General features: G+C 43.7%; 1 protein-coding gene across 1 annotated transcript in view; it reads left to right on the top strand.

Annotated features, from left to right (window-relative positions):
* LOC128054076 (TIR domain-containing adapter molecule 2-like) overlaps positions 1 to 23,019 on the top strand; it is a 40,053-nt gene extending 17,034 nt beyond the window's left edge. The window contains exon 4 of the mRNA XM_052646641.1: positions 22,159 to 23,019. Within this exon, the coding sequence (XP_052502601.1) occupies positions 22,159 to 22,794 (636 nt within the window). The 3' untranslated portion in view covers positions 22,795 to 23,019. The remainder of the gene's footprint in view (positions 1 to 22,158) is intronic.
* Positions 23,020 to 24,066: the final 1,047 nt, after the last annotated feature.

Raw genomic sequence — 24,066 nt, 5'->3', positions numbered from 1 at the left:
CTGAAAGTCCATTTCATCTACATTTTCAAATTTATTAGCACAATATTATTCCTTCCTTTTTTAATTTTATGCCAGATCTCTACTGATGTCCTGCTTTTCATTCCTAATACTGCTATATGTAGTATACAAATTTATACCACCGTGTATTACATAAGATATTTGTACTTCTTTCTTTTTTACTTGACCAGTCTTACCAGAGGTTTATTACTTTTATTTTTTTTATTAATCCAAAGAGCTGGTATTTTTTTCCATTTTTATTGGAATATAATTGACATGCAGCACCATATAAATTTAAGGTGTACAGCAGAATTTGACTTACATATATCGTGAAATGATTACCACAGTAATTTCAGTGAACACCCATCATCTCATATAGATATATAATAAAATTTTTAAAAAAATTTTTATGATGAGAATTCTTAATGAGTTCTTAACAATTCTCTTAGCAACTTTCATGTATAATATACAGCAATGTTAATTATATTGATAATGTACTTTACATCCTTAGTGCTTATTTATCTTATAACTGGTAGTTTATGCCTTTTGCCCACCTTCATTCAGTCCCCCCTTGCCCCCGAGAACGACATCTCTGCCTCTGGTGACCACAGATCTGACCTCTTTCTATGAGGTGGTTTGGTTGCTGTCCTGCAGCACTGTGACCAATCCTGGCGCATAGCATAGTGATCCAGTATTTCTGTACATTGCAAAATGGTCATGATGAGTCTAGCTGCCCGCTCTCACCATACAAACATGTTCTGTTATTATTGAGTGTATTCCCCACACTGTACACTTCATCCCAGAGACTCATTTATTTTGTATGGAATTGTGTACCCCATAATTTCTCTTACCTGTTTCATTCATCCCTCCATCCCTCTTCCCTCTGACAACCACCTGTTTATTACCTGTATCTATGCCTATTTCTGTTTCGTTTGTTCATTTGTTTTTTGGATTCCACATATAAGTGAAATACAGTATTTGCCTTTCTCTGTTTGACTGACTTCTTTATCCTGTCTACCAGTTGTCACAAATCCATTGTCTTCCTTGGTATATATTTAATGTCTGTTTCATTGATTGCAGCTTTTTATGATTTTCTTGTTTTCTAGTTTGAGTTCAGGAAATATTAATAGTAAAGCCTCTTTTGCCATGGGGTGGGTACCAGTCTAGAGAAATAAGTTGAGAAGCAGAGTTGTATTTTCATCAACAAGAGTTGGAAAGACAAAGGTTGGGTTAGGTATCCACCAAAAGTGGTGAGACACCTATTGCTCTAGACTGGAGCCCAAGGGCGCTACCCTGGAGTGAGGGTACAAACTTCCTGAATTTGACAGGGCGAATTCTATCTATGTCTTAAGGTATTTAATGTGTTTGCTCATGTTTCAGCTTAAGTGGAAACACTGGTCCAAATGACCTGTTTTTTTTTTTCATTTCCCACTTGTAGAAGTTTGAGGTTACAACTCAGTCATGAACAAGATATACAGTCTCTGTGCTTTCATTCTCTATTGCACGTCACCCTTGGGTGACTCAAGGAGTTCCAGATGGTAACATCCTTTGGCCAGTGACTCATTTATTCATTAAGCAAATATTTATTTAGTGCCAAGTATGCTCTATCTATCCTTTTTTCTAGTAACAGGGATTCAGTGATAAATAAGAACCTAGTGTTTTAAGAAACAGAGTTTTTATAAGTCAGTTTTTACATGAGATTTTTTTTAACCTGAGTGAATCCCTTAAAATTATTTGCAAGTTTTAACATATCTTTAGTCTTCTGACGAAAGTTTATAGTGTTTATCACATTTTTGGGAGTTCATGATTCACAAAGTTTTATTAAAGAATCACTGCTCTATAAGAGTAATTTTAGCTTTTTTATATTAGTGCAAAGGTTTAAATTCCAAGCCTAATTTGTAATTTATTCTGCATGGTGGGAACTGCAGAGCTGGATGCTGACTGACTTTAAATAAAGCTTTCTCTTAATTTAGTAGATGTTTGACTACCTACTGTGTGCTCAGTAGTGAGGATACTGAAGTAAATATGATAGTTTGTACCTACAAGGCACATGGACAAAGACCCCAAGCATAAAACTATAATATAAATCTTACCTAAAAACAATATTTCTCAAATATTGGTGGTATAAGAATCACTTTGTCAACTTGTAAAAAAACATCTTTCTCAGGTTCTTTCCCATGACTTTAATTCAGTACACCTGGACTGAATCTTGGACACCTCCCCAAAATGCTGACACACGTGTTTTTAAAACACTTTGAGAAGTAGTAACAGTAAACAAACAAGCAAAGTGAAAGTGCTGCACTCAATATGCCAGCAAATTTGGAAAACTCAGCAGTGGCCACAGGACTAGAAAAGGTCAGTTTTCATTCCAATCCCAAAGGCAATGCCAAAGAATGTTCAAACTACCACACAATTGCACTCATCTCACATGCTAGTAAAGTAATGCTCAAAATTTTCCAAGCCAGGCTTCAAGAGTACGTGAACCATGAACTTCCAGATGTTCAAGCTGGATTTAAAAAAGGTAGAGGAACCAGAAGTCAAATTGCCAACATCTGCTGGATCATCAAAAAAGCAAGAGAGTGCCAGAAAAACATCTACTTCTGCTTTATTGACTATGCCAAAGCCTTTGACTATGTGGATCACAGCAAACTGTAAAATTGTTCAAGAGATGGGAATACCAGACCACCTGACCTGCCTCTTGAGAAATCTGTATGCAGGTCAGGAAGCAACAGTTAGAACCAGACATGGAACAACAGACTGGTTCCAGATAGGGAAAGGAGTATGTCAAGGCTGTATATTGGCACCCTGCTTCTTTAACTTATATGCAGAATACATCATGAGAAACGCTGGACTGGATGAAGTACAAGCTGGAATCAAGATTGCCAGGAGAAATATCATTAACCTCAGATATGCAGATGACACCACCCTTACGGCAGAAAGTGAAGAACTAAAGAGCCTCTTGATGAACGTGAAAGAGGAGAGTGAAAAGGTTGGCTTAAAACTCAACATTCAGAAAACTAAGATCATGGCATCTGGTCCCATCACTTCACGGCAAGTAGATGGTGAAACAGTGACAGACTTTATTTTCTTGGGCTCCAAAATCACTGCAGATGGTGACTACAGCCATGAAATTAAAAGACGCTTGCTTCTTGGAAGAAAAGTTATGACCTAGACAGCATGTTAAAAAGCAGAGACATTACCTTGCCAACAAAGGTCTGTCTAGTCAAGGCTATGGTTTTTCCAGTGGTCATGTATGGATGTGAGTGTTGGACTATAAAGAAAGCTGAGCACCGAAAAATTGATGCTTTTGAACTGTGGTGTTGGCGAAGACTCTTGAGAGCCCCTTGAACTGCAAGGAGATCCAACCAGCCCATCCTAAAGGAAATCAGTCCTGAAAATTCTTTGGAAGGACTGATGCTGAAGCTGAAACTCCAGTACTTGGGCCACCTGATGCGAAGAGCTGACTCACTAGAAAAGAGCCTGATGCTGGGAAAGATTGAAGGCCAGAGAAGGAGACGACAGAGGTTGAGACGGTTGGATGGCATCACCGACTCAATGGACGCGAATCTGAGTTAACTCCGGGAGTTGGTGATAGACAGGGAGGCCTGGCGTGCTGCAGTCCATGGGATGGTGAAGAGTCGGACACGACCGAGCGACTGAACTGAACTGAACCAAACAGTAAACTCTTGAGTAACACTATATGCCTGCTGCACTGTGTCCTGCATTCAATATAATTTATGTGTTCTCTCAACACTGCTCTTTCCCACTTCACAGATTAAGAAACTGACACACAGAATGATTAAACTGACTTGCCAAAGGTCACACAGTTTGTGCTAGAACCAGGGTTCAAACGCAGATATCTGCAGGGGGCAGGCGTGTTTCTCCCTGTGTTCATGTAACCTTCCAGTCATGCAAAGGTAAGTGATGAGCTGACCTTGACCCTCAGTGGGTTCTCTCATCTCCAGAATCTCCCTGTAGATTTTTGGCTAGTCCACTGGTCTGTACACCTCACATGAGCCACAACTTCAGGCTACCAGCTGTGAGCTCTCCCCATTTAGTCCTCCCAAGTTTGCAGTTTTTATGACAGCACACCAGGTGTGGACTTGACTGAGAGCAGTATCTGGGCTCCTGGCCTTGTTGGCCTCACAGTGGTAGCGCTGTTGCCCCAACAAAGCTGAGGCGTGTACGAGGGTCGGGAGATGAGAACAGTTAGTTCCTGGCAAGAATGCCACAGATTCCAACCCAGAATTCAGCAGGATTTTTCAGTGAATAAATGATTATCAACTTGTTTGCATTTGGTCAATTTCCGGAGCCCTCGAGTGATAGTTTTTGACTGTTTTGTCCAGTTTACATTTGTTTTGAGCGGAGAGAATTTGATGGTATCTTCGGAATCACTGGAAGTGCCTACTATCCATTTTGTCAGGTCTGGGATTTGATTTTACCCACATACAATGCCTGTTACTGTTTGATGGATTCTGGCAGAAGACACAACTCCTGGATCAGAAAAAAGGTGTTATCGTGCGTGACACAGCAAGCAGCACTAGTTTCAGCGTGTATGCAATGGTCTGTGTCACACCTGAGGAACACTGAGCTGAAGGAATCCGCCACTCTCACAGCAAGCAGTAAGCGTGCTTGTCCTCTGTGGAGGGCGACTGCCTCATATCTCATGCTTGCCCACTGTACATGCTGCCCTGAGAAATGGCTCAGGTAAATGGTAGCCAGGATCTTGCACGTACTCATTAAGACAGAGAGGAGCACAAGAGATGCATGGACAACTGCCTCCCCCAGTTTATTTCACCTAGTTGATAGGAACAAAGCTGTTAATATCTTTCACATTTTAAATGTCTTAGGACCTGTGGTGATATTTCCTTTTTATTTCTAATACTGTTCTCTCTATCTTCTGTTTATTTTTTTCCTACTTAGTTTTACCATTGGTTTATTATTAATCTTTTTCAAAGAACCACATTTTGCTCTTGTTGGTCCTGTTATTTTTTCCTGTTTCTTTACTTTCTGGCCTTATTTTTGTTTTTTTCTGTCTTTTTATTTGGACTTCATTCCCTGGGTTTTTTTCTTCCCTGATTTTTTTTTTTAAACCACACTTTTATTGATTTACTTTTCAATAAGTTTAAATCCTTGAAGAGAACCGCATCACATGGATTCTGTGTCCAATGGCCTTTGTAAGAAGGTTGCTTTGGAATTTGGCAGGAGCCATGCCTCTGTTTCCATGAGCGTGAGTTATCTTTTCCCAGATTACTCTGGTTTTATTAGGTTTTCCTCCAGGCATCACTGTGTGTGTTCTTTGCTTTGTACACTTAAGCACATCTCTTGCCTAGATAGAATTTAGTTGATTTCGAGCATATACACTTTCAATTTTCAAGACAGTTGTGTGTTCCCTCTGGTTTCGTAGACCCTGCTTATAGCCAGCAAAGATGGCCTTGGACCACAGCCTGCCAGACGTATTTGTCGTTTTAAAAGTCCTGTTCCCAGCAGGCCCCCACAGGGCCCAAGATGGCGGGAAGAGAACAAACAGCTTGCTCCCCGATTGCCTGATGTGGTTGTGCAGATAAGTGACTCCCTGCTGTTTTCTGACGTGTTTAGGAACAGAAATTCCTCTCATATTTTATCTGCATCCTGCAAGTTTTGATATTTAGTATTTTTAGTCATATTCAAGTCAAAATACTTGATGAGTCATGTTGTGATGTTTTGATCCATGGTATATTTTGAAGTCTGCCTTTTAACTTCCAAACATACGGGAGATTTTCTTGTTTTTCTTTTTGCTTTTGTTTTCCAGATTAGTGGTTAGTGTAGATACTCATTTTTTTCCAATCTTTTGATTTGTTTTGATTTTGCTTTGTGGAGACTTTCTCAGTGGCCAAAAATATGATCTGATTTTGTTAATGTACTGTATGTATCTGAAAAGAATATTCTGAAATCACATCAAGTGCCATAATCTGTATATGTCAATGAGGTCAAGTTCATTAATCTTGTACAAATCATTTATGCCCTTACTGACTGAGGTGAGTCTGCTGGACATACGTAAGAGATCCAGGGAAATGGCAGAGTAAGTGAAAGAGGACAGTGGATCAACATCCTGAAAACACCAGCAAGGAATGACAAGGGTCTCAGGGGTGTGAAGCCACAGGAAAAACATCCTACATGTCAGAGAAGCCATCCCTTTACTGACTTAATTAGCATTCCCCACTTTACTCTGCTTTCTTCCATTCATTCATCCATTCTTTTCAGTGAGTAGATCTGAATTGTAAACAGCGCCCCTTGTCTGTCTCCTGCTCTAGACTGCAAAAGCTCCATGAGCACTGGGCAATGTCTGTCTTGTTCACATTGTATCCCTAGTGCCTAGCACATAGAAGACACTAAATAATTCATACTTGTGGCATAAGTGATAGGTGCGTTTTCCTGAAACCTGTACTGGATAATTTGAGAAGAAAACTTAAACTTGTGACCAATTTGAAATTTTAGTACAGCATGTGAATATTTATGAAGAACAATGCAAAATTTGGAGCAACTTAAAACCTAAAATGAGACTATTCAATTTGTCCTTGACATGAGTCACTTCAGGTTCATTTACATTTGTAATGTGGGTGGTGACTGAGGAAGTAAATGTTTTACAAGTTGGATGAGCATGAAGCCTCCCTGGGTTGTTAATATCAAGGAAATTGAGTATATGGAGGAGACAGTGGTCAAGTTTGTCAGTTGCCAAAGGGAGATTGCCAGAGAAAATGAAGGCAACAAAAGTACCAGGGTTAGGAACACTTCAGTTCAGTTGCTCAGTTGTGTCCGACTCTGCGACCCCATCAATCGCAGCACGCCAGGCCTCCCTGTCTATCACCAACTCCCGGAGTTTACTCAGACTCACATCCATTGAGTCAGTGATGCCATCCAGCCATCTCATCCTCTGTCGTCTCCTTCTCCTGCCCCCAATCCCTCCCAGCATCAGAGTCTTTCCCAATGAGTCAGCTCTTTGCATGAGGTGGCCAAAGTACTGGAGTTTCAGCTACCCTGCTTCTGAGGTCAGGGGCAGCGGCCGAGAGTGCCAGGCTGCGACAGTGCAGGAGCAGCTCAGAGGAGCTACCCCACGTCCGAGGTCGGGGCGGTGGCTAGGAGGAGCAACCCCATGTCCAAGGAGTGGTGGCGCAGGAGGGCCTAGAGGAGCTATTCCATGTTCAAGGTCAGGAGGGGCGGCTGTGAGGAGAAAACCCTCGTCCAAGGTAAGGAGCAGCGGCTGCGCTTTCCTGGAGCAGCCGTGAAGAGATACCCCTACATCCAAGGTAAGAGAAACCCAAGTAAGATGGTAGGTGTTGGAAGAGGGCATCAGAGGGCAGACACACTGAAACCATAATCACAGAAAACTAGTCAATCTAATCACACTAGAACCACAGCCTTGTCTTAACTCAGTGAAACTAAGCCATGCCTGTGGGGCCACCCAAGATGGGCGGGTCATGGCGGAGAGGTCTGACAGAATGTGGTCCACTGAAGAAGGGAATGGCAAACCCCTTCAGTATTCTTGCCTTGAGAACCCTGTAAACAGTATGAAAAGGCAAAATGATAGGATACTGAAAGAGGAACTCCCCAGGTCAGTAGGTGCCCAATATGCTACTAGAGATCATTGGAGAAATAACTCCAGAAAGAATGGAGGGATGGAGCCAAAGTGAAAACACCCAGTTGTGGGTGTGACTGGTGATAGAAGCAAGGTCCAATGCTATAAAGAGCAATATTGCATAGGAACCTGGAATGTTAGGTCCATGAATCAAGGCAAATTGGAAGTGGTCAAACAGGAGATGGCAAGAGTGACCATCGACATTCTTGGAATCAGCGAACTAAAATGGACTGGAATGGGTGAATTTAACTCAGATGGCCATTATATCTACTACTGCGGGCAGGAATCCCTTAGAAGAAACGGAGTAGCCATCATGGTCAACAAGAGAGTCCAAAATGCAGTACTTGGATGCAATCTCAAGAACGACGGAATGATCTCTGTTCGTCTCCAAGGCAAACCATTCAATATCACAGTAATCCAAGTCTATGCCCCAACCAGTAACGCTGAAGAAGCTGAAGTTGAACGGTTCTATGAAGACCTACAAGACCTTTTAGAAGTAACACCCAAAAAAGATGTCCTTTTCATTATAGGGACTGGAATGCAAAAGTAGGAAGTCAAGAAACACCTGAAGTAACAGGCAAATTTGGCCTTGGAATATGGAATGAAGCAGGGCAAAGGCTAATAGAGTTTTGCCAAGAAAATGCACTGGTCATAGCAAACACCCTCTTCCAACAACACAAGAGAAGACCCTACACATGGATATCACCAGATGGTCAACACCGAAATCAGGGTTAGGAACAGGGAGGCGACTGTTTACCTGAAAGGGTGAAACGGTGGAGGAAAACCCAGCTGTCGGTGGATAATGAATTGTGTTGACACAGGCTTAATAGGGCATTTCACCAAGTAAATAGTCTGCCAGTGCCACTTTCGATGGTCCATCCTGATGTTAGGTAGGGGGGAGAGCGAGAGAAAATAACCTAGCTCTACCTGTATGTAGTAAGCCTCTGAGATCCAGGTGCTCCTCTGTCCATGGGAATCTTCAGGCAAGAATACTGGGGTGGGTTCCCTCCTCCAGGGGATTCCCTTCTCCAGGGGATCTTTCTAACCCAGGGATGGAACCTGGGTCTTCTGAATTGCAGGCGGGTTCTTTACCAGCTGAGCCACCAGGGAAGCCCTGGAGATCCAGGTTCAGCTCAGCTCAGTTCAGTTCCTCAGTCGTGTCCGACTCTGCAACCCCATGAATTGCAGCATGCCAGGCCTCCCTGTCCATCACCAACTCCCGGAGTTCACTCAAACTCATGTCCATCAAGTTGGTGATGCCATCCAGCCATCTCATCCTCTGTCGTCCCTTTCTCCTCCTGCCCCAATCCCTCCCAGCATCAGAGTCTTTTCTATTGAGTCAACTCTTCGCATGAGTGGGCCTTCGATTCCAGTTTACTATTCATTGTCTTCTCTGAGGTTTTGTAATGGAGTTCTCCTTCAGCAGTGAGTAGGGCTGCCTGAAAAGGGTCCGCGTACAGGGTAGGGGAGGTGGGGTGGTGGTGGTATATGTGATTTCTGAATTGGGGTCTTTGGGTATGATTAGGATTGGAAGCCTGAGAGAGAGATGGTAGGATTACATATCTGGCTTTCCATCGTCTTAAATTACTTGGTTGTTTTTTTGTTCTTCCTACCCTGCTTATTTAACTTATAAGCAGAGTACATCATGAGAAACGCTGGGCTGGAAGATGCATAAGCTGGAATCAAGATTGCCAGGAGAAATACCAATAACCTCAGATATGCAGATAACACGACCCTTATGGCAGAAAGTGAAGAGGAACTAAAAAGCCTCTTGATGAAAGTGAAAGAGGAGAGTGAAAAAGTTGGCTTAAAGCTCAACATTCAGAAAACGAAGATCATGGCATCTGGTCCCATTACTTCATGGGAAATAGATGGGGAAACAGTGGAAACAGTGTCAGACTTTATTTTCTTGGGCTCCAAAATCACTGCACATGGTGACTGCAGCCATGAAATTAAAAGATGCTTACTCCTTGGAAGGAAAGTTATGACCAACCTAGATAGTATATTGAAAAGCAGAGACATTATTTTGCCAACAAAGGTCTGTCTAGTCAAGGCTATGGTTTCTCCAGTGGTCATGTATGGATGTGAGAGTTGGACTGTGAAGAAAGCTGAGCACTGAAGAATTGATGCTTTTGAGCTGTGGTGTTAGAGAAGACTCTTGAGAATCCCTTGGACTGCAAGGAGATCCGACCAGTCCATTCTGAAGGAGATCAGCCCTGGGATTTCTTTGGAAGGAATGATGCTAAAGCTGAAACTCCAGTACTTTGGCCACCTCATGCGAAGAGTTGACTCATTGGAGAAGACTCTGATGCTGGGAGGGATTGGGGGGCAGGAGGAGAAGGGGACGACAGAGGATGAGATGGCTGGATGGCATCACCGACTCGATGGACGCGAGTCTGAGTGAACTCTGGAATCTGGTGATGGACAGGGAGGCCTGGCGTGCTGCGATTCATGGGGTCGCAGAGTCGGACATGACCGGGCGACTGAACTGAACTGGACTGAACTGAACTGAACTGAAACATTCAGTGGCGTTTCGGCTGCGATACAGAATCTGAGAAAGAAATCTTTCTCAAGGTGGCTTTGGGCCGGGCATGTGTGCGTGTGTGCGTTTGGGTGCTGGGGGTGGTTACTGATGCGCCACCGTCCCTAACCAGGGATGTGGTTGATTGCTGCAGCAGTCAGTGAGAGAACCCCAAAGAGAAAGGAAAAGTCAAGGGACCAACCTGGAGGAACTGGAGAGTCGCTGTACCTCGAGGAGGGTCATAGGGAGTTTGGGTGAGACTGGCTGTTACTTTCCTTTATAGAGTCTAGAGGCTTCTGTTGGGAGCCCCGGGGCTTGCTGCAGGCTGTGTCTGGGCGCGCTGGGTAGGCGCAGAGGCCGCGGCTGCAGCTCCCACCCCAGCGGGCAGGTCTGCAGGGAAGAGACAGTGGAGTCCTTCTTCCCTCCTAGCCTCCGAGTCGGCTCTCGCGGGCCTTTAAAAAACAATAACAACAAGGCAGGAGTGCGGGCTGAACTCCCCTGCGCGAGCTCCTCTCCTTCGCCGTCCCGGCCGGCTCCTTCCCGCCGCCGCCCGAAGACCTCCAGCCTGACGCACCTCGGCCTCCCCGCGGGTGGGCTGGACCCGTCAACGGCCGGCCCCCGGACTTCCGCGCGCCGCGCTCGTGCCGCGGGCGTGGGGCGGGCCCGCGCCGCCGGCCGGCCGTCTCGACCCCCGCCCACCGGAAGCCGCGGAGCGCTCGGCGGGCGAGGAAGACGTCGCCGTGGGGCTCGGAGCAGCGCGCCTCCCGGCAAGTGTCCGGCGTCCGCGCGGGTGGGCCGGGGCCCGGGAGGGTCGGGCGCTGGGCGGGCCGCCGCCTCGCGGAGCCGGCCGTCTATTCGGCTGAGTCGCCTTCCTCCGAGGGGAGAATCCCTCTGGAAACTCTACCTTTCTTGAAGCTTCATTTTAACTAGAAAACCTTTTTTTTTTTTTTTTTTTGAAGAAATCTCAGAACCCTAAGCAAAGAGCCCAGCGTCTCAGAAGGCTTAAAAGTTCTCCTGGTGGGAGTCTCCCCCAGGCACGCTTGAGTCTGTGCTCAAAGTTTTGGTTTTGGTTTGCTTATCTGGGACCTTGTCCAAAGGCTAATTTGGATGAAAAGAATTAGGGCTGGCAGCGGTGAGCTCGTTTTCAGTATTGTTTGTTAGGACCTATCCCGTTTTTCATGGCAGTAAACTTTAAAAATCCTTAAAAATATGGCCCATTTTAACATCGTAAGTAATGTGTTGGTTACAGATGGAGTTAAGCAACTCACTGAAATCAAAAAGTAGATGAGCAGATACAGAATAATGACTTACCTCCTCCTCCTGAAGCAAAATGAATATACCTCAGATGTCCAGCTGTGTATTGGATCTTTTGCACCTCATCTGTAGAGTCATTTGCTCCCTGTGATATTTTAAAAATTTATTCATTTAACAAATACCTCCTGATAAATCAGTTATCTGTGCGAGTTTTCACCTCCTATGAATCAGTTATTTGCTCCCTCCTCGATACTTTTTCTTTCATGTGGCTGTCAGGTCACCACTTTCTGAATGTCCTTCCGCATCCCTGGCCACTCTTTCTATGTCTCCAGGCTTCTCCTCTTCTCAGCCACCACAGTTAGACTGCTACGGTGTTTGGTTACTTTCTCCCAAGGCAATTTTTATCCCAAGCCATTTTTCATGACTATAAATACCATCTATGAGCTGATGACTTCCAGATTTTTCTTTCTAGCTTCACTTCTCTCCTGAGCTCTAGATTAACATCTAGTATCTAGCTTAACATGTCCACTTGGAAGTCTGATGGGCATTTAAATTTAGTATGTTCCAAAAGAATTACTGACAGGCATCCACCCAGTCCTCTCTTCTGTTCTCTCATTTGCCTTCCTTATCACAGGAAATGTTACTGCCCTCCAGTGAGGCTGAAAGTCTAGGGATTGTCATTTGACTCCTCTTTTCAGCTCAGACCCCACATCCAAGCATCCAGCGAACTGTTGACTCTGCCTTGGAAAGATAGCTCAAATCCTATCATAAGTTACGCGCTCTCTAACACAAACCACAATCCTCTTTTGCCCAGAAGACTGTGACGACTGATCACATGTTCCCGCCTCTAACCCTTGCTCTTGTCTTCAGTGTTTCTCCAAACAGCAGCTAGTTTTAGAAATATCTAGTCAGAGCTTTCCCCTCTCTTCAGAACCTTCTGGTGGCTTCTCATCAGAATCATAAAAACAAAATTCTGACTGTGGCTACAGAGCCTGTGTCATCACACCCCTGACTGCTTTCCTGGCCGTCTCTCCGGCTTCCCCACCCTGCTCACTCGGCTGGAGTGGCTTTGATTTTGCTTCCATTCTCCTTGCCTGCAGGGGTCTCTACTAGACTGTCGCAGGCTGTACACCTTCACTTTACCCGTTCCCCTTTTCCGGCTTTCTGAAGGATTACTGCCTTAGTCCTGATGGCGTCCTCTCGACCCTTACTGTCTGGGTCAGTGGCTGTTAGATACCAAACAGTACTCTAATATCGCGTGAAGCTGATGGCACTTTTAAATCATTACTGGTTGCTAAAGCTCTCTAATATTAAAAGAGCACAAGCGTCTTTCTCCCAAGTCTCATTTTGACAAAATGTACAGTTTGCTGTTACAGTCTGCGTTTTTATAAAATGTTGTTTCTGGTTTGGAGAAGATTTGTGCTTTAAGGCCAGTTCTCATTTTGAAATATAGAAAATGAAAGGAAAATCCTCCATTTACTGGAAAGAATATGCAATTTTTTTCTTTTCCAATTTCTTTTCTTCAGTGGGAAGCAGTAGTCTCTGACTTGGAGCCTTGTTGAATGGTTCCAGAAGCAGGTCGTCATAACAGGAAGAAGAAAAATGAAGGTGCTTGTTCAGAGGTTATTATATGCATTTTTAAGTTGTGTAGTGACTAAGCCAGTACCACAGAATATCAAGTTTGCATAACAAAATTCAGTTCTCTCTTTAAAATATATGGGAATGGAAATAAAAAGCAATATTTTCATCTTCTCAAAGAGCTGTTGGGGAATAAAAGATCATTTAATTTATAATGTTTATTTCCTATTTTAATCCAAGCAACTAGTTCTGTGATATTATCAGTAGTGTATATCCTACCTTCCTCTCTTTTAAAAGAATAGAAAAAACTTTTTTTCATGTCAGAATTTGGATTTCAGATGTTTGAATAAATATTTAAAATAGTCATACATATTTCTCAAGAGGCAGGTCAGGTGTTCTGGTATTCCCATCTCTTTAAGAATTTTTCAGAGTTTGTTGTGGTCCACACAATCAAAGGCTTTGGTGTAGTCAATAAAGCAGAAATAGATGTTTTTCTGGAACTCTCTTGCTTTTTTGATGATTCAGCAGATGTTGGCAATCTTATGTCTGGTTCCTCTGCCTTTTTTAAATCCAGATTGAACATCTCGAAGTTCATGGTTCACATACTCTTGAAGCCTGGCTTGGAGAATTTTGAGCATTACCTTACTAGAGTGTGAGATGAGTGCAACTGTGCGGTAGCTGGAGCATTCTTTGGCATTGCCTTTCTTTGGGATTGGAATGAAAACTGACCTTTTCCAGTCCTGTGGCTACTGCTGAGTTTTTCAAGTTTGCTGGCATATTGATGGCAGCACTTTCACAGCATCATCTTCCAGGATTTGAAAGAGCTCAACTGGAATTCCATCACCTCCACTAGCTTTGTTCGTAGTGATGCTTCTTAAGGTCCACTTGACTTCGCATTCCAGGATGTTTGGCTCTAGGTTGGTGATCACACCATCATGATTATCTGGATCGTGAAGATCTTTTTTGTACAGTTCTTCTGTGTATTCTTGCCACCTCTTCTTAATATCCTCTGCTTCTGTTAGGTCCATACCATTTCTGTCCTTTATGGTGCCCATCTTTGCATGAAAGGTCAGTTGTCATTTATTCATTTTTTGCGGGAGTTCCATAGAATCCATAAGGATAGAGAAGGCCCAGTCTAAATGAAAGGATTAATTGTATCAACTATTACCCATTGATACTTACTAGAGTCAAAGTAAACCAGGGCCTGTATTTTCCACTTTAGGTTCCAGCTCTGGCATTAGAAAGGTTAGGCATCTTCAGGAGTCTGGCACCCTGCATCTTCCCTTCATGGCATTCATCACATGACAGTTAATTACTATGGTGTGAGTATCTGCTTAGGTTCTCATCTTTCCCATTAGCCTGTAAACTCTACTGGGGTAACACCAGTTCTTTCTTGTCCCTGTATCTCCAGAGCCTTGTAACAGTCAGCATTGAACAATACCTTTTGAATGAACAAATGAATCATAAAATTCCAAATATAAGATTAACAATTTTTCAGGTTGAGGGACAGCCCAACACAACTCTTAAACATCCTTATTGTATAAATTATTGACCCAGTCAGAATACGGATGTGCTACAGTCCATGGGGTCGCAAAGGGTCGGATGTGACTGAGCGACTGTACAAATTTTGTTTTATCCCCAGGTTGAGTTAAGCATGTCTCCTCCACCTGCCAATAATATCCTGCTCATATCTCTTATAATACGCACTGCACTGTACTTTTAACTTGCCTTCCTTGCTGGTCTGGGAGATAGCTTCTACCTTATTTCCCCAGACTTCTCCACCATGGAAAACGGCACCATCGATCTGCCCAGTCACCTCAGCAATCACTGACACTGTTCCCTCCACTCCTACACTTTGACTTCTAAGCTGTCACCAAGTCAACCTGCAAAACACATCTCAAAATGTTCCGCTGCCCCCCTTATTGCATTTTCATTCTAGATCAGCATCTCTCCCCGAGCCCACCACACTGCTCCTTCCTAACTGGCCTTCCATGGCCACTCCTGGTCAGGCTGATTCATTCTCCACTCAGCAGCCACACAGTTTTAAGCTATGGTTTTCCCAGTAGTCATGTATGGATGTGAGAGTTGAAAGCTGAGCGCCAAAGAAATGACACTTTTGAACTGTGGTGTTGGAGAAAACTCTTGAGAATCCCTTGGACTACAAGGAGATCCAACCAGTCCATCCTAAAGGAAATCAGTCCTGAATATTCATTGGAAGGACTGATGCTGAAGTTGAAACTCCAGTAGTTTGGCCACCTGATGCGAAGAGCTGACTCATTGGAAAAGACCCTGATGCTAGAAAAGATTGAAGGCAGAAGGAGAAGGGCATAACAGAGGATGAGATGATTGGATGGCATCAGCAACTCAATGGACATGAGTTTGAGTAAGCTCCGGGAGTTGGTGATGGATGGGGAGGCCTAGTGTGGTGCAGTTCATGGGGTCTTAAAGAGTTGGACACGACTGAACAACTGAACTGAACTGACCTGACCTTCAGTAAATGTTATTGCAGTAAAGATCAGGTGGATTCAAATTCTACCCATCCTATTCCTGAACATATTGATCACCCTAGTGGGGACTTTAAAGTATTTTCAGGGTGTGGGTCTGATGTAAAAGTCTGCATGTTCCTCATCTTAACCGGCACAGGTCTGTTCTGTCATGTCCTGGCAATAAATATCCTGGGCCATCTGGGCCATCCGGCTCCCACTGGAATTGCTCACCTCTGCCTCTTTAGCGTGAAATTTGCTGTAGACAGTACATGAATGAATGGTGTGGCTGTCTTCCAGTGAAACACACAAAAACAGATGGCAGTGCTGTGTTTTGCTGCTGACTTGCTGTAGTTCCCTGGCCTGGATTTGGATGCTGTATCAATTACAGTTTAGTTGCAGAAAACAGAATCTATTCAAGCTGGTTTAAGCAGAAAGGTATATAGTGGCGGATATTACAAAATGTACACTATCATTGGGCGAGTTGAAGAGCTAGGCTCCAGGTAGAGTTTCTGGGAACACCTCAGAACATCACCAGCAGAACTGGTCTAGTGGAGCAGGGACTTTTGCCAAAACCGTGAACCCTCCTGCAGCTCAGCATGCTGCCAGCTCCTGAATCACAGCAGCTCTGCAAAATACTGCTTCATGCTCTGCCTCCCTTCATATTTAACTCAGACATGTTGACAGAACATAAGTTACACCCAGTACCCTAGCTTTAAGGAAGTCTGGGAAATACAGCTTTTAGTACTTGTAGTACAGGAAAGTTCACTAAAAGGAAGTTGGCATAAATTTGGTTGAGCCCATCTGCTGTACCTGCTACAGAATGCCCCTTTGGCTACTTAACATCCACACCTTCCCTTCTTTCCACTCCTAAACCTCCAGACAAGGACCAGAAGAGCAGCGCGCTCTCTTCTGATATAATGCAGCCATGCCTCCTGAAAACCAAGTGTGCTCACTTTCTCCCAAGATGCTAAATCCCAGAGTCCTATAAGTCACCATGTCATCTGCAGTGTTCATCACAGACATTACCCTGAGACCTAGCGCCCTGAAGAATTTGGTGGCTCCCATCCTCACAGGGAAAGGGGGAGTAGGAGAGAGACAGGGCTGCCCAGTGACCAAGAGACAGCTCAGCCCTAAGAAGTCCCCACACACTTCTTCATCCTCTTTCTTTATGCCAGCCGGTTCCCTCTATTTCCAGGCATCCCAAGTTTCCCTCCTCTTAATGATGTCGTCTCCATTTGTAGCTGTTCGACTTCTCCTGTCCCTCTAAGCTAAGCTTTCCTCTCTCCTGCACATTTTTGCCTCCGCTGTCACTTGGTTGAGGGCTCTGCTTTCTCACCCAGGTTATTGCAGCAGCCTCTCACCTGATTACTCTTCCTGTCCACAGCCTCACAGCCCTCAGGCTTCATCTCCTTACTCCAACTATCTTAACCTGTCTAAAACAAATCAGATCATGTCACTCCCCTACTTAACACCTGCCAGGGGCTCTCTGCCCACAGGAACAAGTTCAAAATCCTGAGCCGAATATTCTAGGTTTCTTACTCTCTCTAATCCTGCTGTCTGTCCTGATGTCTAACACTATCCTGTCCCCCTCCCATCCCTGCATATGGACTTGAGGCTTCCAAACACCAAGTGCAAAGCGATCCTAACACGCTGTGCCCTCTGGTGCCTCAAGTGTCTTTGCAAATGCTGCTCCCACTGCCTGAAACTGTCCCTTCTCAGCCTTCCTGATGCGAGTGCTCCCTGCTGCAGTGTCCATCCTGAGTGCTCTGGTAGCCGCTGTTACCTGACGGGAGCACCGGTGCAGTGAGTCCTGTCTTCGCATACTGGCTCCACATCCCTAAAACACATCAGGGCTTGGTGCAGAGTAGGTTTTCAACAACATTTACATTTATTAATAATGACAAAGCCTGTTAATTAAGCGAAGAAACTAATTTTGTACGTATTTGCCACAAGATGGTGCTATTCAGATAGGAAAAACAACTCAAAGTTTCTCTAGGGCTGAAGGAGCCAAGTACTAGATGCCTAAATGTTCGTTAAATGTATTAAATTTCAGAGGCAGTGATTTAAACATAAGCATTTTCAGTGGTAAACACAAGGACAGGTTGAAAATTGTGGATGAATATGTATTTAATTATCAAATTATTACTGGTCATTGTTTCACTTCCTGTTGTTTGGGAGTCTCTCTTTCGAAGTTGTCAAAATGTTTTTAAATAGCAAACAGTAACTCTTTATTCTGAGGGCAACAAAGTTTTATGGAGGGTTATAGTTGGGTTTTTCAGTGAAACAGGACCAGTCGGTTTCACAGGGAGAGAGGGAGGAAGGGTGGGAGGTTCACTTTAAGAAATTGGCTCCTGTGACTGGCAGGGCTGGAAACTCAGATGGAGTTGGCAGTCTTGCGTCTGAAGGCTGGAAATTCAGGTGGAATTTCTCTGTTGCCTTCCCAAGGCAGAATTCCTTGGGGAAACCTCAGTATTGTTCTTAAGGCCTTCATTTATTGGCTAAGTCTCACCCACACTGAGTAATCTGCCTTACTCAGAGTCTACTGCCTTATTCATTTACTTTTTAAATTTAAGATACAGTTGATTTACAGTCTTAGATTCAGCTAGACAGCACAGTGACTCAGTGTTTTTACAGTTAAAGTTTACTGCTTTAAATGCAGTCTCATCTAAAAATACCTGCAGGGCGACATCTGGACTGATGTTTGACCAAACAACTAGGCACTGTAGGTTTGCCCAGCTAACACATACAATTAACTGTGTCAAGGCTTACGTGAGGAAAGTAAACTTTGTATGAATGAGAAATTCACACTGATGTTTCAGTTTTGAGTTAGGGCCAGGGCAGAGAGGGCTGGCTGTAACCGCCCCAAGGAACGTCCTCGGAAGTTTCTGCAGGAAGAGAGGCTGTGGTGGGATAGGACCCCCTAGGTGTTGCCCTGACCCTCCTCCAACCACAGAAGGCTTCTGCTGGGGGCACGAGGGCACATAGGAACTAGTCAACAGCCCAGTTCAGTCCCTTGGTCTGAAAGATCCCCTGGAGGATGGAATGGCAATCCACTCCAGTATTCTTGCCTGGAGAATCCCATGGACACAGGAGCCTGGCGGGCTGCAAAGAGTCGGGTACGGCTAAAGCGATTTAGCATGCACAAGCATAAAGAAAAATAATAACCTTGTGGACACCATAGCCTCACCCCAGCAGGTTCCATCCTCTATCATTTAAGTTTTGTTTATGCTGCAGGCTGAGGTTTGGGGCAGTCCTAAGGAAGGAGTTTTGCTTCCTCTTTTCCTGAGAATAATGAAATAGTCAAAGGGAAGTTCTGCTGACATCCTCTTCCGCAGCCACTCACCCCTCTGTATGCACACAGCTTAGTTCTGCGTTCTGTTACTAAAGTAAAACTGTAAAGTGTTCTTCAGCTTCTTTGTTATGTATTTAATAACAAAATTAACGGCTAAAAATTTATGGAGCACTCTTCTAAGCCATTTGATCTTCCTGAAAACCTTAAAGGTAGGTATTGTAATTAATCACCATTTAATGCACAATGAGATCAAAGCACAGAGATACACAGACAGTAACTTGTACAAAGTCTTGCAATTGTTTTTTTATAGTAGGGCTGGGATTTATGTTCGTGCAGCCTGATTCCAAAGCGTGTAATCTTCATGAGAATGGAAATTTGTATTTGTCTGTTGCCTACTATGATTCTTCTCTATATTCTTTCTTACTTCCTGCAATATTTTTGCATACTTGCCAAGTATGCATAGATGCCATTCAGTTCTTTTCGTCTTACTCCTGTTAAATGTGGGGGATTCCATTGGCACCTGCTTTTGCCTGACTCTCCTGATCCTGGCCCTGTTGCTCTTCCCTACAGAACTTCAGTTGAAGTTGTATCTTTCCACGTTTCTGCTGCCCTGGTGATTAGCTCCATTGGGCTGTGGTCAATAGTAATCGGTCGTTTTGGTCTTAGATCTTTACTGGGGCATGGAATGGAGGTGGGCCTGTCATTCTGTCAAGTTAAAAGCAAAACAAAACAAGAAACTGTTCAGTCTTACAGAGAGCAGTTTGGCCAAATCTATCACTGTGACAAATATATTTGTCTTGATATAAAAATCCCATTGGGGCTCATTATTCTACAGATGACCTTGCATGTAGATGAACTGGCACTTATACAAAGTTATTCACTGCAGCATTTTCATAATTGTAGACTGGAAACAAATCACATAGTCGAGAACGGGACAATTAGGATACGTTCACATGTTGGGAGATTATGTGGAGTTTCTCTGTATGTAATATGGAAGGCTCTGAAGTTATATTATTAAGGGAAAAAGCAGTTGCCTGTCTATCTATTACTCTGGCAGTGTGTATGTATATACAATGATACTTTTTTAAATAAGGAAAGAAATATATATAGATATATGTATAAGGAAATATTGGAAGAATATAGGAGACACTAATAAAAGTAGTCACTAGTAGGAGGCCATGGGGATAACAGGATGAATGGGGAAGATAAGGATGGCAGTGAGACTTTTCAATATAAATATTTTCAAAATGTGCCTTTCCCAAAAAATTAATTAAAGCTGTATAAACACACATTTTTATTCCTGTAAGCGATCCTATGTGCCTTTCCCCAGCGGCCACCTCCACCGTCCTCCCACTAAGCTGAGGGGAAGAAGCAGAAACCTAAATGTCTGAACCCTGGTGCTGGCTGGCTGTGATGGGGAGGAAGATGCTGACAAGGCTTTGCAGGGTTCTCTCCGCCAGCCTTCTTTCCTTCCCTGTTCCTTTCCACATTCCCTGCTTGCCTTCTGTTCTTTTTGTTGATGGAGTTAATTAGCTCAGGGTGAGCATGGTCAGGCTCTCCCCGACACCTTCCAGCCTGGAGAACCCCTGTGATGAATCTGGACCTCTTCCCCGTCTCTGGATCACGTGGTGATGGGAAAGGCAGATCTCCAGCACAGAAAAACTTCCTGCATCTTTGCCCCTTGGCTGCCTCCTTACTTTAAGTGAAGTTGCTCAGCCGTGTCCAACTCTTTGCAACCCCATCGACTGTAGCCTACCAGGCTCCTCCGTCCATGGAATTTTCCAGGCAAGGGTCCTGGAGTGGGTTGCCATTTCCTTCTCCCTCCCCAAATTAGAAGAAGTTTTCAGACATTGTCACTGATTTGCTTCTTGCTGGTCTGCTTCAGGTGGATGTGGGTAGCAGTGCTTGGAGGGTGGAAGAGCACATCATAGATTTCTGGAGTGTTTTGCTCTTTTCTGCCAACCAGCTTTAAGAAAAATGAGACATAAAATTGTAATTCTTATCCATAGTGTAATTTTTTCCTTTTGTTGTTTGCGTGTGTGCTAAGTCGCTTTAGTCATGTCTGACTCTTTGTGACCCCACGGACTGTAGCCCACCAGGCTCCTCTGTCCATGGGATTTTTCACGCAAGAATACTGGAGTGAGTGGGTTGCCATTCTCTTCTCCAGAGGATCTTCCCGACCCAGGGATTGAACTCATGTCTCCTGCATTGGCAGGCAAGTTCTTTACCATTAGTACCACCTGTTTATTTTTTATTTATTTCAAATATTTTGCAATCTAAGTTGACACACCATTTTCCCTAGAGGTTTTTGACACTTCTTAGGAAAATCTGCCATCTTATTTCACATGCCCTCACCTGCACCAACTAGTGTATAAGATAATGAAGTTAAGTCTGTTTAAAAACCTATTTTAATGAGTAAGTAAAGATTATTTTAACTGACACTTTAAATAGGTTGAATAGTTTAACTTATTTTTAATGCAGGGGAAGCGTCTTTCTGCAATTTTGCATAGTAAAATTTTTTCATGATATAATAACAAAGCAATAACTCCTAACCAAGGAAGAGAGTGAATTCATTTAGGTTTATTATTTGGGACGTATGTATGTAGCATTGGAGGGCTGTCATGCCTTAGACTGCCACTTGGTGGCTGGCGTGGTGTACTGTGGATCCAGACCTGGTGTACAGACAGAATCGATGACAGGTGGCAGCCAGCAGTTCCTTCACTATTCAGAGACAGTGGCAAACCTTTCCCTCCTTAAGTACATTAGAAAGAAAATTCTCTTATTTTCTCTTCCCATAACTGGCCATCTTTACGATATTTGTATTGTTTCGTATTTGTGTTTGATACAAAAATAAATTTTGAATTTAATATTGGAATATTCTGTTTCTTTAGGTTTTGCTCTTTCTAGTCTACACAATAATTTGTTAGAATAAAGAAGTTGGATTTATACTCCATATGGTTAGAGTTGATAGGGTACCTTTTCACTAAATATCAAAGTAATTTATTTTAATATGGAAGTTTATAGAGTGAATATAGTACCATTTAAAATTTCCAAATGTCTCCTGTTGTATTAAACTGGGCCCTCTTCAACTTAGCCTTGACTACCTGTAGTAGCCCTTGTGAAGCTCAAAAAAGACAAATGATTTCATTTCCCAATGATCTGTTTGGCACTTCTTTCTTCAAGAACTTTATATTAGAATCTTTCTGAGGTTTTTCAGGTTGAATGAAATTTTCCACTTTTAATGTTTTGATTGAGTTTACAGTGTACTTCTGCTTTGTTATTTCTCCTTTTAGAACGAAATGAAATGCTGAGAGAGAAATAAAGCTTTCCTCTTCTGACTCGGATCTTTATAATGGGTATCGGAAAGTCTAAAACGGATCCCTGCCATCTTTCTGTGCCCTGGGGTAAAAGCCAGAGTGTGGATACTAGTCAAAGCCATCAGACGTCAGATTCCAGGCAATCTGAAGACATCTCCCCGCATGGTGATGCTGTGTGCAGCAGTACTGCAGAGATGCCAGCAGGGGGGCAGGAGGGAGTGGAGGAGAGCCCTGAAGAGGACACAGAAGAAGAGGTGTTCCTCAAATTTGTGATACTGCACGCTGAAGAAGACACAGCTGAAGCCCTCCGAGTCCAGAGCCTGCTGGAAAACGACTTTGGCATCAAGCCTGGAATCATCTTTGCCGAGATGCCATGTGGCAGACAGCATTTACAGAACTTGGATGATGCTGTCAACGGGTCTGCCTGGACTATCTTACTGTTGACTGAAAACTTCTTAAGGGACACCTGGTGTAAGTTCCAGTTCTATTCGTCCCTCATGAACTCCGTTAACAGGCAGCACAAGTACAACTCCGTCATCCCTATGCGGCCCCTGAACAAGCCCCTGCCCCGAGAGAGAACTCCCTTTGCTCTACGGACCATCAACGCCCTGGAGGAAGAAAGTCGTGGCTTTCCTACCCAGGTGGAAAGGATTTTTCAGGAGTCTGTGTACAGGATACAGCAAGCTATATGGAAGGAGACCAGAAATATGGTACAAAGGCAATCTGTTGCCTGAGACAGCACACACAACACACGACAGACTCTTGTTTTGTAAAACAAAGGATTTATCTTCACTTGCGAAAACAAGTTCCTAGAAGTTTCAATGAAGGAGAACCTTCCGCTTACAGAAACCTGTGGAGCCCAAGAAAGATAAATTTCTGCAGGACCGTCTGTAGAACTGTGGTATTTGTTGATGTTTCCATAAACTGGGAATCTTCAGAGTTTCAAGAGCTCTGTTTCCTCTCAGTTTTCCTGGTTCATGATTACTACAAAGGATATTTTAAATTCATCTTCTTATATTGAACTTGAACGAAAACTTACAGACATTTAAAAAATGGAGTTAATTACCCTTTGATTTTCTTCTCAAAGGACACACAGGAAAAAACGACCTCGAGACATCTGACCAGCCTGCCTTTCGAGGTACCTCTCACGAATGTTGTAATGAAGCACTCCCGGTGTTGCCACCCAGACACGAGGACAGCCAGGCTAGAACGTTGAGAATGTGGAGTGCTGATAAGTGTGAAACCCAAAATAGATGCGGCAGTGGTGGGGCTCCTTAAAAGAATCCAGTCAAATGTCCTTCCCTTTCTGCTGCAGTGCACATATTTGCAGGCAGTTCCCACCACATTTGTTGGTACTGTGGTTAGGACTCTGTGCCTGGTGTGGACATTACCTCTGGAGCCAGCAGCTCTCTACGTTGGTCATCGGCTATGACCAGAACTTTGTTTGAAGAGCTTCTGAAAGGTGTATGTATCCTTGGCCAGATGTTCTCCTTTAAAATCAGTAACCTCTCCTTTGCAAGCAGTTAAAAATTCCTGTCTTGCACAGTACTTTATCAAGGAAATATTTCTCAGTAGCCTGAGTGTGTGTGTGTGTGTGTGGTAGATTACTTTCAGACTTGAAGTGGGAAATGCATTTTATGGTTTCTTGTCCCACAATGATAGCGAATCAGAGGCTCCAAGCAGACCAGTCCCTTTCTTTTCACAGCCCTTCTGCCCCAGCAGAGATTGGTGGAGAACTATCAAGTGCAGACCAGGAATGGGAGAGAGTGGGTCCCGTCATGCTGTAGTGAGAAAAGCGCCCGAGAGGGTATCAGAGCACCTGGTTCTTTCCAGTCTTTTTCACTGAGGAGGAATGTGACCATGGGCAAGCTACTACCCTCCTTCATCTGTGAAAAGAAAGGATTGGATTGATAAATCTGCACAGGGCACTGTCCTCTCCCGGAATGTGAACAACAAGGAACCAGGAAAGGGAACAAGCAAACAAATGATAGAATTTTATAATGTGA

This window comes from Budorcas taxicolor, chromosome 10 (assembly GCF_023091745.1).
Source record: "Budorcas taxicolor isolate Tak-1 chromosome 10, Takin1.1, whole genome shotgun sequence".
Lineage (NCBI taxonomy): Eukaryota > Metazoa > Chordata > Mammalia > Artiodactyla > Bovidae > Budorcas > Budorcas taxicolor.
The sequence above is the reverse complement of the archived record's forward strand: the minus strand, read 5'-3'. Positions and strand labels throughout refer to the sequence as shown.